This window comes from Tachypleus tridentatus, chromosome 13 (genome assembly GCF_004210375.1).
Source record: "Tachypleus tridentatus isolate NWPU-2018 chromosome 13, ASM421037v1, whole genome shotgun sequence".
Taxonomy (NCBI): domain Eukaryota; kingdom Metazoa; phylum Arthropoda; class Merostomata; order Xiphosura; family Limulidae; genus Tachypleus; species Tachypleus tridentatus.
This window is the reverse complement of record NC_134837.1, coordinates 162,589,857-162,608,307: the sequence shown is the minus strand read 5'-3', so window position 1 is coordinate 162,608,307 and position 18,451 is coordinate 162,589,857. Positions and strand designations below refer to the sequence as shown.

At 34.6% G+C, this 18,451-nt stretch overlaps 1 protein-coding gene across 4 annotated transcripts in view; it reads right to left on the bottom strand.

Moving 5' to 3' along the window:
* Window positions 1-18,451, bottom strand: part of LOC143236784 (dystroglycan 1-like) — a 112,447-nt gene that overhangs the window by 6,348 nt on the left and 87,648 nt on the right. For all 4 annotated transcript variants that reach the window (XM_076475339.1, XM_076475340.1, XM_076475338.1 and 1 more), the window contains exon 3: window positions 1,326-1,467. In XM_076475339.1, coding sequence (XP_076331454.1) covers window positions 1,326-1,467 — 142 coding nt within the window. The remainder of the gene's footprint in view (window positions 1-1,325; window positions 1,468-18,451) is intronic.

The following is an 18,451-nucleotide window of genomic DNA, read 5'->3' as shown; positions in this document are numbered from 1 at the left end:
TTCAGTTTAACTTGGAAGTTCAAAACATTGCTCTATGCATATCAATAAAAGTGTTAATACCCATACTAGCCATTTTGAGATGCATTTTTTATTTCAAGTGGGCTTTTGTCATCAAGGATAGCATTCCTTTGATAGAAAATCTTGGAATTGCATCACACACACACACACACACACACACGTTATCTATGACAAACACTGTTTTTCGTTTAAGTGATGGTTTGAATGTTTTTACTATACAAAAAAACAAAAATTCAACTTTGTTTTACAATTGAAAAGAACCATAAATCTGTTATTCAGAATAGTTTGTTTTTTCAATTGCAATTTACTCTGAATTTAATATGATGCACATCAAATGATGTTGACTTATATTTAATTGTTAAAGAAAATGCATATTTATGAATAAATTGTGTACACAAATTAAAACATCTCAATCCACAAATGCACAGGGTAGGACGAAGTTACTATACACTTTGTATAATTTATACAAAATATATCACTTAGTTTAATTTCTACAAATTTATTCAATTTGTTTTATTTATCTATGTTCTAAATAAAAACTGTATAGTAACTTTTTCCCCACCTTAAATATAAGAGGGTGCATGTTTATAGATCTTTATTAAGTATTTTTATTCAATGTTCATAAAATGAAACTTGGACACTTACTAACTTGTGTCTTAAAAATAAATCGTAACAAACGTGCACATTGTTTTATTTCACTTGCAGTAAAAACCTCATTTTTGCCCTTTTCACTTTGCATCATTAATAGTGTTCAAGGCATTTTTTTCTTCAAAATAGAAAAATTAAACTCAAAACCTGCAATGTGCTTGTGAAGCAACTGTTATATCTTCCATGAGAGCAATAAACAGATGCCACTTGACAGACTTCTGCCTAACTGTATTCTTAATATTCTGTGAATCAGAAACTTAGACTAGTGGCACTTTAATAATTGGTATCTTAGTACCATCTATCTGGTAAAGTCATAGATGTATATCTTGTTTCACTTCACAAAAACATTCACTACCAGCTTTATCTTAATTACAGAAGTTGACAGTGAGAAATGCTATTTAATATCTTATTTATGTAATGTCAGTTTGACAACTTCAAAAGTTTGTTTTTGTGATCAGCTAAACTGTATACAAATTGCATTATATACAAGTTCCTCAGAAAAGGCTAAACTTCTTCAGTACAGTCTTTAATATAGACTTTTATGTAATTTAGTAAAAATATTTTGTTACATTAATGAGGTATGGTAGGGAATTTGATACAATTAGATTGTAATTCCTAAAATGCCAAATTATCCATCAAAACAAATTAAAGTACCTTACCATTTATGTCTGGTGGCCCAACAGCCTTTACACTGATGTAATACTGGCCCTGGTCATCAGATGTAGGAACACCAAGAAAGGTGTGCTGAGCCTGGTCAAATTTTAACCACTTTGGAAGTGTTGACTCACCAGCTTCAAGTACCTGGAGATAAGGAAACAAAGTTAATAGTTAAAAACTAAATTATATCAACTGAACCCATAGTAGATTATGTTGGCAACTGATTGTTTGTTTTGTTAAATTTTGAAAAACATATCTCTGATGAAGTGGGGTAATTACTGGTAATGTAGTAAGGAGTGTATATTATTTTGATTGAGAATTAACATTTGTACAGTATTTGTGTTATAAAGTTGAAATAATAGTATACAATGAAAATAGAAGAATCAAAAACTTGTACATCTTGGTGTGAACTGTGAGAAATCAGCTTTCCCAGTAGAAACTGTACTGCAAGAGTTAATAAGAGCTAATATAAAATTATCTTAGCCATCCTTAATTTATAAGAATAGACTAGAAGGAAATTGAATAATCAATATCACCGACCGCCAGTTCTTGGACTACTCTTTATTAAAAAGTAGAATCGACTGTCTCGTTACAATGGACTCACGCCTTAAGGGCAAGTATGTATGGTGATGGTATTCGAACCTACGATCTCTAGATTGCAAGTCCTGAGCCCTAAATACCAGACTGTTGTAAGCCTGATTTTTTTTTTTTATCTTAAACACAAATGTTTCCTTTTTTATCTACATTTAATTTGTTTAAACAAAATATGCAAGGAGCAGGGTTATAAAAACTTGCATCCAAAATAATTGGAATAAACAAATGTTTAAGACCTTCCATAAATAATTTTGTTTGAAACAATTCCAGTATAGTTTTCGTAGTTCACTACTTTTAGATTTCAGTATGATTTAGATAAAGTTCAACAAAAATATTACGTGAATAGTTAGTTATTTTGCAATAAAATATAGTCCCCCAATGGCACAACGGTATGCCTGCGGACTCGCACTGCTAAAAACCAAGTTTCGATACATGTGGTGGGCAGAGAACAAATAGTTCATTGTGTAGCTTTCTGCTCATTTCAAAACAAATATAATTACTCACCGATCACACTGCCATCTCGTATTGATTAGTCTAACTACAATATATATATTCTACAGAAAATTTAAGTTCTGTGGTTTGGGCTTTTAACTCAGTGACAGTACCTTTGTAATAAACAAATTTATAATATACTACAAGTTCACCATAGACTATACTAGAAATATGAATAATAATCAACAACATATAGACATTATAAAAAGATAAAAAACAATTCCACTCCTACCCTAATTCTTTCATGCCATTATAAAAATGTAAATTTCACCAACATGTTAACGCTTCACTGATTTCTGTTAACAAATGAATGAGTCAGAGTGTGAATATTTATTTTTAGAATTCTTATACACTTGTACTAAGGGCATGTCATAAGTGTTTTGCTTGAGTGATAATACTGATCAAATTTAGTGTCTGAAATAACAGTCATGGTAACCCCACGCAGTGTATTAACTATACAGAAATAATCTACCATATGATACCGGTATATGCCAGAAGAAATCAATTTTTTAGTACTCCACAATTAAACCTTGATAAAAACAGTATTTAAAACTGTGTATTAAGTCTTTAATTAAGTACCTTTGTTTATGCAGCCTTTGGAACAGAAGGAAGACTTCAAATGATCTCAAATACGAGATAAACAACCATGTACCAAACGATAAAAACTGTCCAGATCTACAATATGAAAACATAACGACAAAGAATATTTGGTCATGTATCAGTTTTAAAAAACAAAACCTTTACTTTTATCTCCAAATATTTTAAAAAGATAAAATTTGCTAAATATTACAAAAACTGAACTGCTGATGATTGAAAAGGGTTTTATGGATGAATGATCCCAAGTTTAAAATATTTGGTTCAGAGCGCAGGTTGTACGTCCGGCGATAAAAAAAGGATGAAAGATACTAATCTCAATGCACAGCACCTATCATAAAACATACGGGGAGGCAGTGTGATGGATGCTTTTCTGCTAAGGCGACAGGAGTTATTTGTAAAATAGAATAATGGACCAGCACAGTGCAATCGGATATTCATCAGTGATGGTATACCCAGTGGTTTGCGTATTGCTGATAAAGGACTGTACTACCGAGAAGAAAATGACCCCAAACACTCATCTAACCTATGCAGAAATTACTTAGCTAATAAAACTCCTGAAGTTATGCAACTGATACAATGGCATCCAAACTGAGCAGCTCTACAATTTTATAAATTAAAAACTGGATAAATCAAATGTTACCTCCAAAAGAAACTTTATGGGAGCGTATTAGAAAGTTTGAAGTAGAAACCCAAAGAATACGTTCATTAAATATGTTGAAACAATGCCTGAAAGATTGTCTGCAGTTATTAAAACAAAAGAAAGACACAAAATATTAAATGCTTGTTGAATTCAAGCACTACCACAAAGTTTTCTGTTGTGCTAAATATGAAGATTTATAAAAGTGTGATGTTTCAAGCTGTGATTTACCTTGAATGCAACCTGAAATCTAATTTTGCACTTAATCTTAACACTTTCGCACAGTACTCTAACTCAAAAACATGGTGGCCTGTATGAAACTCCATGACCTACACTAAATTTCTAAATTAGGCTGATAAGTCTTCAATAGTGCAAAATAATTCCCTTTTCCAGCCACGATATCCTTTGATTTAAAATCGCAAGTTAGTTTTCAACAGAATATTAATTGATGTTGACGTACAACTTGTGTAAGTTCTAGGAGTGATGTTATGTTTACCGAATCAGTATGTCATCAAATACAAGACTAATTCTGCGTGGGAATGCTTCCCAGTTTATAACACGTTCTATACTTTATGAAGTTCTTAGTTAAGATTTCTACAAAAAATAAATATTTTTGTCTAATAATTATTTTTGCATGAATAATACATTGTTCTGTCAGTTACTCCTTTCTTTCTTTCTTTACGGTTTAGGTTCTCTAAATAAAAAATTAAAACATCAAGACGAGAGAGGGGGTTGGTAGTTATGGGAATTTTTGGTGTCATCAAATCAAACATTACTGCTAGAAAAGTCAAACCAACGTTCACATGGTGTAATCTACAAGATCAGCTCATGGGACTTGATAACGTTCATCAGGTATGATTATCAAAGTTCTAATACTTCATGAACTTGAAATGCTATCATTATATAACACACACAAAAACTTTAATCATGACTTTACAAAAAGAATTATATCTTAATAAAAAACAAACCTCGAATTAAACAAATGATGTTTGAGCATCAAAGGAACTTGTGGTATACTATCAGTCTCGAACTTACATTTCAATGATACGGCTGCATAATATGTGCATCAGATACAAATCTCTAGGAGCGAGGCTAGGATTGGTGGTTAATGTCCCCACCTAATTCACGATTTGCATCATAATATGTGCAGCAGTTACAAATCTCTCAGAGCGAGGCTGGGATTGGCGGTTAAGGTGCCCACTTAATTTACGATTTGCATCTCATCTTTGGTCTGCAGGTGTGATATAACAAGTGGTCAACCACTACTATTCGATTGGATATTATAGCCCAAGAGTTGACGGAGGGCGTCACTCAATAGCTAACTTCCCTCTGATCTATCAACTGAAAGTAAGGTACGACAATGCGCATACAACCCTTTGTGTAGTTACTCGCGAAAGCTGTGGAACAAATAAAGGTCTTAATAGTTACCATCCCAGAAAGATGATAAAAGCAAAACAATATATGAGAGTAATGTCAAGTAGGTTAAAAGAAAATATTACAAATGCGGCTTTAATACTACAGTGTATCCGAAAAGTTTGGAACCATAGGCACTTCAACGCTGTTTCACATGCTGTCCTTGTAATTCAAAACAATTTTTAATTAACATCAGAGTTAACTCGATATTCTATACCTTGGCACTGCGATAATCAGTCACATAACTGAAACTAAGAAAATCTGTAAATCATCCATGGTTCCAGACTTTTCGACACCCTATACTTTCACAGTCCGTGAACAGTTTAGCTTCTGCTAATTATTTTAATGTAAATTTACTTGTTAACGCTGAACACGCTATTTAACAACTGCTTATACATTTAAATGTTTCCATTCAAAGATGAACGTTTGGAGGACTAGTTAAAACAACAACAACAACAACAAGAGGAAGTTATCACATCAGTAAATAACATTCGTCTCCCGTCAGAAGCCTCTTTTCAAACCATGTAATAATTAGTTGTTTTGAAAACATGAAGCCCTTTAAAATACACGAAAACGAAAACAAAGAACGAACGTTGTAAGACTTCTTTACTGGCTTGTTTACGCGAAAAAGTCGTTACCGTTACTAGTCCTCAGACTAGCCGCTGAGTCACGTGGTCATTTGGTTACCAAAAAATTCTGACTTGTCATTTGAATCCCACAATTGAAAATGTGTCATTGACATGAGTTCCATTCACTTTAAAGAAAGTCATGGTTAAATATACCTTCCACTAAAGTGTTATTATATTTATGCAATACCTGAAAAACGCGTACACAGATGATGTAAAAAAAAATAAAAACAAAAAAAGCTGGTGAAACAAAGGTTTCCGTAAGCCAGGTGGTTAAGGAACTTGACTCGCAATCTGAGGCTCGCGGGTTCGAATCCCAATCACACAAAACATGCTCGCCCTTTCAGCCGTGAAAGCGTTATAATGTACGGTCAATCCCACTATATGTCATTAAAAGAGTACCCCAAGAGTTGGAGATGGGTAGTGATGACAAACTGCCTTCCCTCTAGTCTTACACTACTAAGTTATGGACAGCTAGTGTAGATAGCCCTCATGTAGCTCTAAGCGAAATTCAAAAAGAATATTTTCATATATAAATCTAAAGTTTTTTCGAATACCCAATAATCTTGTAAAATGCGCAATTACAGAGCGATAGGTCCAAATCAAAATAAAACTCGAAAGGAATACTGACGATACAGAATTTTTACAATATATATTTTAGAATAGACTTGCAAATAACAATATGAGCTTCGTATACCTGTGTTGCAATGTGGGTTGGAAACAATTTTAGAATTACGTATAGATACTCATAGGTCGTGAAAGTCTCAAGCGAATTAAGATTAACGTTTTCTATACAAATTACACTAATCCTCAAAGGAAAATATACTACTTACAGTATTACTGATGTACATATGTTAACTTGGAGAGTTTCTCAGTCTCACGACCATATATGTACAAAAACTTGCTAGTAGATGAACTGGATCATGTCGAAGATAGAAATTAAAGTGACACTTCAGTTTCATTTAGGGTCAATGACCTGCTGTATTATGATTGAGAGTTAAAGAAAGTAAATAGCTTCTTCCCTCTCTATCATCACCAGGTGGCTCTTGTCACATACCAAAAGCACAGATTAACTACACCACCACAACACTTAAGTGACACGTGAAAAACCTGTTTGTCAGCTTGAACATATTTTACGAATGTTGGGATAAACTGCCTCCTATATCCACCCTCTGCAAGCTCTGATCAACGATAGATATATCAAATACATACTGATATGCTTATCTGACTACAGCCTTCTTCCAAACACGAAAGTGGAACTAAGTTAGAAAAACCATCGACGTCTTTATGTTATAAATCAAACTAAGTTTGTTGACGCTTTAAAGCGATTTATCAGCCGTACGGTGTTAGGTATGTACAAGTCACTCAACATATTGCAACGCTTATTACATTACAATGTATATCTGGGGTGCATGTTGTAGCATACATAAATGGTTCTCAGGAAATACTACGACCTCAAAGATCTAACACAAAATTAGTTTTTACACAAAACGCATTATTGTTTACCCGTACCTATGCATTCAAATATAAATCTAATTGGCGCCCCCTAGCACTCACGGCACTACATGTGTAGTTCTTATAATGATGAATTTACATGTAATTTTATTAAAGTATTACAATCAGCATTTATACATAATGAAATTTATTCTATACTTTCATTTGCCTTCTGTTCCGCCTCCTGGCGAAAATCATTATTAGATTCCAGCATGCTAAGCTAAGCATATTTAACGTAAGTTATAATAGCTTGTAATCTTAATAAAATCACAAATTTTTCCTTCAGATACGGCGACCCATGTATAGCAATTTGCATTAGGTTAAAACCATTAAGTTAATAAACAAAAATTGCCAAACTATCCCTAACAAAAACTTATCAATTGTGACATATGAAAACTAACTACCGTGGAACTATATCTGGATAAAACTTCGAGTTGTTTTGTGAACTAGACACGAGTTCCCAGCACATTCATCTCCCTGTTAAGAATGTCGGTCTCATGATTGCAAATGACTAAATATTAAGACAAATTTGGCTTTTGTGAACGTAATACTATAGGTGAATAATGTAGTCATATTCTCTGGCGTGTTCAGGGTTGAAAACAAGTCTATGTATGCTACGAGTGAAAACGATGCTTCTTGTCCTTCTAAAAACGCTGATAAACGATCGACAAAAAGTTACTGAACTTTTACTCCAAATATTTATTCAAACTTTCTCGTTACACTGTTTGGTAATACCATACGTTAATATTTGACGAAAATTAAACAAACATTCGTAACTTCTAACGGGGCCGATGCAAGGGTATTTGGTACCCATGCAAATCTTCAAATTGTGCGCCCCCCACAATTCCATACTCAGTAAATCACCCAGTTACTAAAAAAAGTTCAAATTCCAAATGTACTGATTTTATTTCAACCGAATAAAAAAATATAACAATCTAACGTATCTCTTGTTCTACAACGTTTAGTAGCTCTGAATTAACAATACAGCCAACGTATATTTATTTAACTGTATAATATGGGTAAGACAGAACTGAGAATCAAACTACGTGCTTTTAGTAGAGTTGTTAATGAAACAATAATATTCAAATACATTCGTTAAAACAGCTTAACTAACATGCAATATTTGTTTAATCGGAGATGACAAATATGATGCGTGGTTACTGTCTGCCAAGACAGTATCATTTTCGACCACTAAATTTTTGTTGTTTCAGAGTCTATACAGATCTGTCGCCCGTGACTGTCTAGTTGACTCAGTGCTTACATCGGCAAGTGACCTCTACTTTTTAAAGGAATAATTAAATTAAAAAATGCATTTTGATAATTACAAGTTAAAACCTGAGACCATTACACGAAAATATACTGTGCACTACTGGTAAAAAAGAAGGTAGTTGAGAACCATTAAAATCCCATTATATATATGCTACTGTATTTAATCAGGTTTGAATAACACGTCTAATGTATTTACAAAGAAAGGAAATATCATGAACACTTTAATATAAATATTGCCCAAGTATAAATATTGTCGTTGATAATGTATTTCGGAAAATCAACTTTCTCCACATAAATATTTTTAATTAAATTGTTTCTAACGCTGTTTTACATAAAAGATGCTTCTATCAAACTGGCCTAGCGGTTTATTAGATTATGTTACACTACAGATATTCGTCATTCATTCGTTCTATACCTTCTAAAAGTATGCGCCAGTTTAAGATATTGGCCCTAACGTCGAACTGAGGCTATTTTTGAAACAACGTTTACAAAAATACAAACTATACCTTTCTCAGGTTTCCATGAGCATCATTATATATTTGTAATTTTAAGTATGTCAAAGATAACGTGGGTTTAGATTTCAAACCGCGACGTTTGTTGTTGTTGTTTTTTTTATCTGACATTTACGAGTTTCTTATAGGATTTCTAAAGAAAGCTTTGTCGTCTTTTCAAGGAGTTCTGTGATGGCAACTTGAAAGTGCCTGCATATCAAAAACCATTCCACATCCTATACCTACCACCATATGTATAGAGGCAAAAGCACACGTGTGAGGTCGAAACGGCATGGCTGCCAAATATGGATGTAGCTGAGCTAACACTCCTCTGAACGTCTGAACTTCCTTGCCAAAGTCTGGACTAAAATGTCCAGAAATATCAAAGCTGTTTTTTTTTAAGTCTCAAGTGTGAATGAATCCTGTTCGATTCGAAACTAATCTACAACAATTAAGCAAGTTAGGCTCAGAAAAAACATTTATTTAAATATTTTGCTGTATTTCGAATTTGCAATATAAGTGAAAGATAACGGATAACTGTCCTTTCACTATCATTATTTTTGTTTACTTTCACGCATCATGTAATTTATTTAAGAATTTCTTGGAACGGAGTAACAGCATTAATCTGTAAATTCAATCAATCATGCGCAAGACGAGTTTTTGCCTAACATAAACACCCGACTTAATGTTCATTACGCAGGATTCTAGAAACAGAACTTCAGAGAGACATGGAAATCCTGCCACCTGGTGTCTATTGCGTTAGTTAATTAGCTACTGATGTAGAAAACACTTAACCATTATACATTATCGCCTTTAACACATGCTCTTTACTAATAGTTCTTTCATTTGTTTACATAGTAATTTAACCTAACAATTCTCTTCACTCTAATGTACATGATGCGTAATGTGAATGAATATATAACTAATCCGTATTTAGTCCAAGGACAAAATAATGATGCTTTATGGAAGAACAACTGATAAATATATTGGACTTGAATAAAACTATTCAGCAGTAGTAGTCCTGTACTTCTCTGTACTCAGAGATGAAACGTTTCACTATATAAGAAAAATAAGGGCAGTCGTAGAAAGAATACAGTCTGATTGAGAAGGTGAGGAAAAACACCTACGATATGTGTGTGTGTCTATATAAGGAAAAACACCTACGATGTGTGCGTGTGTCTATATAAGGAAAAACACCTACGATGTGTGCGTGTGTCTGTCTATATAAGGAAAAACACCTACGATGTGTGCGCGCGCGCGTGCGTGCGACATTTCGACCAATGCTTTGTGTTGTTAATCGTTTAAATTTCTATTGTTACTGAAAACTCGCACAGTGCCAACAAAGATGGTTTGATTACGTTTATCAGTTTTATTACAATATAATAGCATACAAATTGTTTATCATTAACTCTTCTTTACTACCATCGCAATAGAGCATGGTAGCACCTCAAACTTTCTCACGTACCTCACTCTTGGATACAAGCACAAAACACGTAAACCTTTATTACTCACTAACTTCGATTTTTTAGCTGCGGCACAAGTTTATATAATGGCCGTCTGTTTTGTTTTTTCGAGTACAAACTTTTAGTTCATAGTTCCGTCATCTCTTGACCAAAGATTTAATTACAGTTTTGGACTCAGAAGGTAAACTCTTTCCATTGATGTATTTGACCACGCCCAAGGTCTCGTAGATTTACTCCAATCCTGCTTAAAAGAATTTCAATGTGAGATTAGGTCGGTAGAATAATACAATCGAATCGGGTAAATGTGCGCCCTTCACTCGGTAATAATAGCTCACAAAAATATAGCTAAGAAAAAGGAAGAAAGGTGACATAGATTAATTTACTCTAATACTACCTAAAAGAATTTCAAATGCCACGGCTGTCAAGGGTTTTCTCTCTCTCGTTTTGATACAAGTTATTCATGTTAGTGTTTTATAATTTTATGATAATTTCCTATGTATATACGATACCAAACAAAAACAAATTTTCAGTTGAACTCATAGTCACGCACTAGTCTTAAACAGATGAAATACCGGTGAAAAAAGCCTCAGTTTTCAATGCTCTACATTAAAATACACTGATGTGCATGATCAGTACGTTACATAGACCATAACGTCGTTGTTTTCTGTGTGTTACAGATACCCTACGTTATAAGACCCATGAAATTATTTTATTAATGAAATACACTACTACTCTGGGGAACACAGCACCAGCACTAACTACTATTATCCCCAAGGGCTACGCACAGCAGTTATCTAAATACTACACAAGTTTACATTACAATAAGTTCTGTGTTCTCAGAGTAGAACATGCCAAGTTAACTGCCCTCACACCACTAAACGAGTTCTCTGTGGACTGCGTAAACTAAATCATACCATTCACCCTCCGGAGACTACAACATACGTTCATTCACCATATTCACTTAAAATTACTACAGCCTACATCATGCTACAGAATGGCACTTACTGAGCTCTCTGTGGACTACACCATAGAACAACATACTACTACTGAGTTTTCTGTCACTACATCAACATATCTTTTACCACACATTCGTAAACTTCAGGTTACTGGGACCGTTTCTGTATTCTTTACCTACATTATTTTGATTTCTGAATTTCTGCCTCAAGTTGATAGAATAACTTGAAGTTTCACACCACTAAATATCAAAGAAAAAATTAAGTTGTGAACAAGATTTTTTAAAATTGAGGAATAGGTTTATTGAGAGGTATCAAGTTTGACTTTCACCGACTTATTTCAAGTTTTGTGTTGTAACGGATTTACTATTATATATTTTACTATCGACGTTTGTTTCAGTTAAATATATATTTAGAAATGCATGCAACTTGTACTGTTAAATGTAATGCAAAATACCTACCTATTCCCTAAATTTGTAGAATATTTTCGAGTGTAAAAATCAACAATATATGTTTCACTAACATGTCTTGAAGTATTGTTGCCAACTGAAGTTTCGAAAACCTCACCTAAAGTTCATAAATTGACGCGCCAAGAGTTTATGTTGTTGGTTTGCTCTAAACCTCTGAAGCTATAATTGTAATTAATTTTTATTAATCAGGAAACTACAAATATTTGACCGGGAAAGTTTATAGATTTCGAACGTTACAAAACATTCAACTTCAATGAAATAACATCGGACAATATTTTTACAAAAACATAACTTTTGCGGTGAAAGTCAGCTTGTAAACGGCGTGAGATCAGCGAAGAATACAAAGCAAGCTAGCTTTCTGTTAAGTCGGTTGTGTTCACAATAACTCGGAATTAATTCGATTATCGTAAATCCTCGATAAGATAAAGGAAGTTCCAGACCGCAAATAAGACTTATTTGTAAGTTTGTAAACACTTTGTATGTAAATCATTACTTATTATAACTATTTGTAATAATCGTTATTATAAAATGTATTATTGTTTGTAGAGTGAAATATATTTGTTAAGAAAACTGTATCAGTCTTGTTGGCAAATATAAATTTGATGCTGATCGATATTTAGTTAACTTCTAAATTAAAATTTCAGGCTACTTGAAGTCGTAATACGTAACATAATAAATCGAAGACTCACCCGGAATAAATTATAATAAGTATTAATATGTAAAGAGCCATTCAAAACAATGTAGTCCTTGCATACAAGATTTATATTATTTGAGATTCACATATAGGGAATAGTTCAAAACAACTATCTCCGTTTGATTTTTTCCAAACTGTCATACTGACAAAAGGGTTTGGAAAGCTCTCAGGGTTGAGCATACATTTACAAATAAACCGGCAAAGACATTGTGAACAGCCGTTCATAACAAGAGTATATTATTAGATTTTGAAATTACTTGAACTTCGTCTACACATTCGGATGAAGAGGTTTTGAGGAATCTCGCGATTGGCTGCGAGAACTAACTTTATAGTTCTATCTAACTAAGATTAAGGACAACATTTATATGAAAAATTATTTTCATTCCTCAAGTGTGTACTATTTTCTCATCAACAGAACTTCTAACCTAGTCAAAAACTTAGTAATTTCTCGATACCAAATTATTTTCAGACAGTACCATATGATTTACCAACCAAAATATATGCTGAGATTTCACTTAAAAGTTCAAACTATGTTCGATACAAACATAGCAACACGTCAAATAATCTTAACATTAATGAGCAGGGCAGGGCCCGGCATGGCTAGGTGGTTAGGGTACTTGACTCAAACATGCTCGTCCTCTCAGTTGTGGGAACGTTATAATGTACGGTCCATCCCACTATTCCTTGGTAAAATGGTAGCCTAAGAATTAGCTGGAGGTGGTGATGACTAGCTGCGTTCCATCTAGTCTTTCACTGCTAAATTAGGGACGGCTAGCGCAGATAGCCCTCGTGTCGTTTTGCGAGAAATTTAAAACAAACCGATATGTAGTTAGCTTTTTTCGACTGTTCCGCTATCTTGAGCTGGTTTTGTACGATTAAATTTTTAGAGACGTCAGAACACTGCATTAACGTGTAAAAAGAACGTCAACAACGAGTAGATTAACTTCGCCATTACACATTTGGATCAACAACGTTTACGATTATTAATCTGTGCAGCTGAACAAGTAAACGTTCATTTTAAGACTACTGGTTACTGCTTCTTAATCCTGCTATTACTATATTGAATATATAATAGTGATTCTTACTTACAGAACTGAACTGTCGGTTTAATAATTCCGACAAAGTGAAATTTAAATACAATACTGAACACCGAGATGGTTGGATGGATTACGCAAGATAAATCTAGGAGAAAAACCTGAAAGAATACACAATACTAATGCTAATAGCAACTGCTGTAGTCTTGACTACCACAAACATATTTGTTAAAATAAACAACTGCCAATAAAAGAAAGGAAAAGCTACACTTGGATGAGACAAACTACGCAACTTTACAGAGTTCACTGGTTTTGCAAGTAAGGCAAGCGTGTAGGTGTCACGTAACCACCGTGTCTGGCAGGGATCACGACAGCTGTTAGGCTAGTGACAGCAGGGTTGATGTAGAAGTGATCCCCTGCTGTGAAACCGCAGTTGTATAACTGATATCCGTGGAGAGAGTGAAAACAACCAACTAACTTTTCCATTTTGCTTCCTCTCCCTTGCGGTGCCAAAATTATTAAACTATCGTATTTAAATAACCTTCAACCATGAGGACGGTGCATGATTCAGTGTATCCGAACGAAATGTACTCAGTAAGTCACAAAATGATTTGCTTGTACTGATCCTCTTTCAAATATACCAGTAAAACATAAAACATAACTTTTAACTTAAAACCCTCATTTTATATAATAGGCTTCAATCCACATTTCTACTCTGAACGTATGTATGCGCATGTGTAAAAGGCAGAAGAATGGTTAGCGGTTATGGCCTAAAACCTGGACGAACTTAAGCCATATTTTAATAAGCATACGATGAAATAGATATACATGACATACATTACTTAACAGTACTACAGAACTAACTTACTTTATTCTGTATGGATATATTCAGTGCAATAGAAAACGAACAAAATAATTCAGATAGAAACAATGGTTAACTAAATAGAATAATTGTCAAGCATCATAGTCCGATACTGTTCTTCAGTGAGACATCACCACACATGGAATATAACCCTCTATACAGTTTGTGAACTAATAATGTGGTCGATCTTCACAAAACCTTCACCGATAAAACAACGTACACAAACAATACAACTTTGACTGCTCTCACAAAATTACCCTTCATTTGATGTTCGTGTAACGCAAATGCGCATTTTTGTCCACATGGCCCTGACACCACATGGTTACATTTACATGGATACTTTTCTCGGTAAGCAAGGTGAAGTTGTTTACTGAATTCAGCTCTCAAACAACGTTTTTACCCTGAACTTTGACCAAGATGTAGTAAGTTCTTATAACTACTAATGTACTTTTCTATCGTTGAAGCTGTGGTCCTTTTTACCAGGTACGGAATGAAAAGTAACTTCCTGCTCTTCTGAATTATGAGCAAAATTAATTCAAGTAAACTAATTGATAATTATTTATGTCTTATGTAAGAAATGAAAACAAATGTCATGTTAACAATGAAAATACGCTGATATTAATATGAATTACACATTTTCTTGTGATGTGCAATCGCTGAATTGATTAAAACAATTACAATCCACCAATATAAAAGTGAGCCCGGCATGGCCAAGCGTGTTCAGGCGTGCGACTCATAATCCGAGGGTCGCGGGTTCGCATCCCCGTCGCGCCAAACATGCTCGCCCTTTCAGCCGTGGGGGCGTTATAATGTTACGGTCAATCCCACTATTCGTTGGTAAAAGAGTAGCCCAAGAGTTGGCGATGGGTGGTGATGACTAGCTGCCTTCCCTCTAGTCTTACACTTCTAAATTAGTGACGGCTAGCACAGATAGCCCTCGAGTAGCTTTGTGTGAAATTAAAAAAAAAAATAATAATAAAAGTAGTATCCTGGCTGGCCAGAAAAGCCCCGGTATTAGACGAAAGGTCTCGTTGGATATATCAAATATAGTGTGGTTGAGATGTTGCATTCTTTTCAACTTCAATTCATAAATTCTTGTGTTAATAATTCCGTCCCTCAATCACTCTCTGCTGTACTGTGGGCTTCATCAAAACTGCTTTCACTGTATAAAGAACAATACACATTAATTCATCATCCACCATACATAAAACGGTATGCCACGAATGGATGTTCTGCCATCATGCAACATACACTGAACAATACACCAGTTTTGGATTTCCTGGTAATATTTCAGTACAAATTCCACAAAGTTACAATTGTTAAAGCAACACTAAAAAAAGTTCAATTGTTTACCTCATCATGTTTATTTATACAATTGTTTCACGTGATCTGCATATTAAGTAACATCGAGTTGAACCTAAATATTTAACTTATATTAAATCTTAAACTTTCACAAGAATTCATTAATCGGAATTCCAAAGCATAAATAACTCTGTCAACTCTCTTATTACTTTCTCCGACCTCTTTTTTTTTAAAAATAATAATTAGACTGCTATGTCAAAAGGGTGATTCACTCGTCCAGTCGTTTATACAGGAAAAAAACTGTTTATCTGAAGTTAGCAAGAAATATGCTTTCCCAAGGGTGAGTTTGATATAAAACAGATATCAGACTCAAAGTTCAAAAGCCACACTATTTACATAATTTATACATAAATAATAATGGAAAAAGTGTATATTAGACAATCAAGATTATGATAGCTTTTATTTATCGCAACAAATCATTGTTTTCTGATAAATTTCGGAACATAACAAGGTGTGAACTTAATCTTTACCATGCATTTTTTTCATGATTTAGAAATTTTCTATTTATTTCAACTCTGTTAAAACTTGTATATGACAAAGTGGATTTCTGAAAGTATAACAAACAAACCAAAGAAAGCAAGAAACAAATCTGCTTTCGTTGATTAGTTGCGTGTACAGTTTGAAACGACTAGTAATTAAACTCCAACTTTGATTTATGGAACTAGTTTTATTTATTTATCTTCTTGCATCGTCTTTAACTAATAGACTGCTGATTCGTCGTACAGTGTACGGTCCGCCTCCTGCAGTTAAATGCGAGTGTGCCGTTAAAAGTTAAAATTAAAGTAAATTTAGTAAAATTCATAAAAGGTAATTAAAATAAAACAAAGTTTAAAAAAGACAAATAACATTAAAACCCATGTTTACACAGAGTCTACAGCGTTAAAAGAAAACTTCAGTAATACAAATTATAGAAAACTTTCTGTAGCATAACTGTATCATAACTCGCCAGGAAGACTAACAGGTAAGAACAAAAACCACCGTCAGTCACCTGAAGTTGGCTTTTCTAGTCCTGGTTCTGATTTATTAGAAGTTATGGTCATTTTCTAATTTCAAATCGAACTAGATGGACTGCGATTCTTAAAAGGAATCACATTAAAAAACAGGTCTAATGTATAAATTAAAAACTTAAATAACATTAAAAAGATTAATGGCCTTTAAAAAACTAAAAACATTACCAAGGTGGACAGCGTCACCAATAACACCGTCTAACGTTATGTATAAACCTTGGGTTTAAAATGTTTAAAATGGTGCCGTCGTTATGACTCTCAACGATGGCGAAACAGTAAAATGTAACTTATTGTCAACTGAGTGTTACACAGACAACACATTGGTGCATCAGCTCCAGATAAAAGAAAACAATGAGTTAAAAACTGACAAATGCTTAGTCTAGTCAGAACAACTTTCTCTTTCTGATCCTAACGGAAGCAAGACGGCCAAAGTTCAACATAGGGTTTTATTTGGAAAAGCTTGTTTTCGCGTTGCTCACTTCAAGTCGACTGTCCGCTGGCACGGAGCAGAGCCTCGAATACAGGACCATAGTCCATGTATGGAACAGGCATAGCGGTGATAGTGCCAGAGCAGATAGATTTAGCTGCGGTATCGGCAAGCTCGTTCCGCAAATGCCAACATGGTCCGATATCCAAAAAAACTGGATAGAAGTAGATGTTAAAGAGAAATGGGACAGTCGGTTTTGAATATCAGCGAGAACATGGTGTGAACTAACGTGAAGTGATTCCAGGGCCTGTAGAGAACGAAGCGAGTCAGTATAAATAGTGCAATTTGAGTACTGCTTAGCTTCTATGTGATCCAGGGCAAAAGAAATGGCGTACAGTTCAGCAGTGAACACAGAAGCTGCAGAGAATACTCTGCGCGCAACCACCGAACCACAATAAACCATAGCAGAGCCTACACAGTCACCTGATTTCGAACCATCTGTATATATAGGAATGAAAGGATGGTTCGCAAGATGTTCAGCAAATAGCAGACAATATTTCCAATCGGGAATTTCTGCTTTTCTCAGATTACTTCGAGATAGCTCAATTTGGTGACTGCAAGAAGACATGGTGTGCTGACCAGTGGATACGAAGGCCAAAAGGAGCAATGGCAGATCGTCTGTTCTGAAAAAACATGGCCCACCGAGGAAGGAAAACACAACCCAAGTTGGATGCTTTGGTAAAGAACGAAGTTTCGAAGCATACAGTAAAGACAGTCAAACAGTGGAGGTGCAAAGAAGGTTCATGAGACTGTGTATAAGCTCTGAACTGGGGAAGTGCAGAAAGCCCCAGTACAGAGCTGAAGTCCTTGATGATGAATGGGGTCCAACATCTTTAAAGCCAAGGTCCTAGGAGAGCCATAGACCAGTGATCCATAGTCTAGTTTCCATCGAATAAAAGCATGATACATCTTTAGCATAGAACATCGATCTGCCCCCCAAGTGGTGGAAGAGAGGACACGGAGGATGTTCAATGCTCTTGTACATTTGACCCGTAGCTGCTTGATGTGTGGTATAAAGATAAGCTTACAGTCAAAGATAAGCCCCAAGAACTTTGTCTCAGGGACCACAGGCAGCACAATTTCTCCAATAAGGAGTTCAGGATCAGTGAATACTCCGATGGGGGCAAAAGTGCATGCAAACAGTTTTAGAGAGAGAGAGAGAGAGAGAGTTAAAGCCATTTGC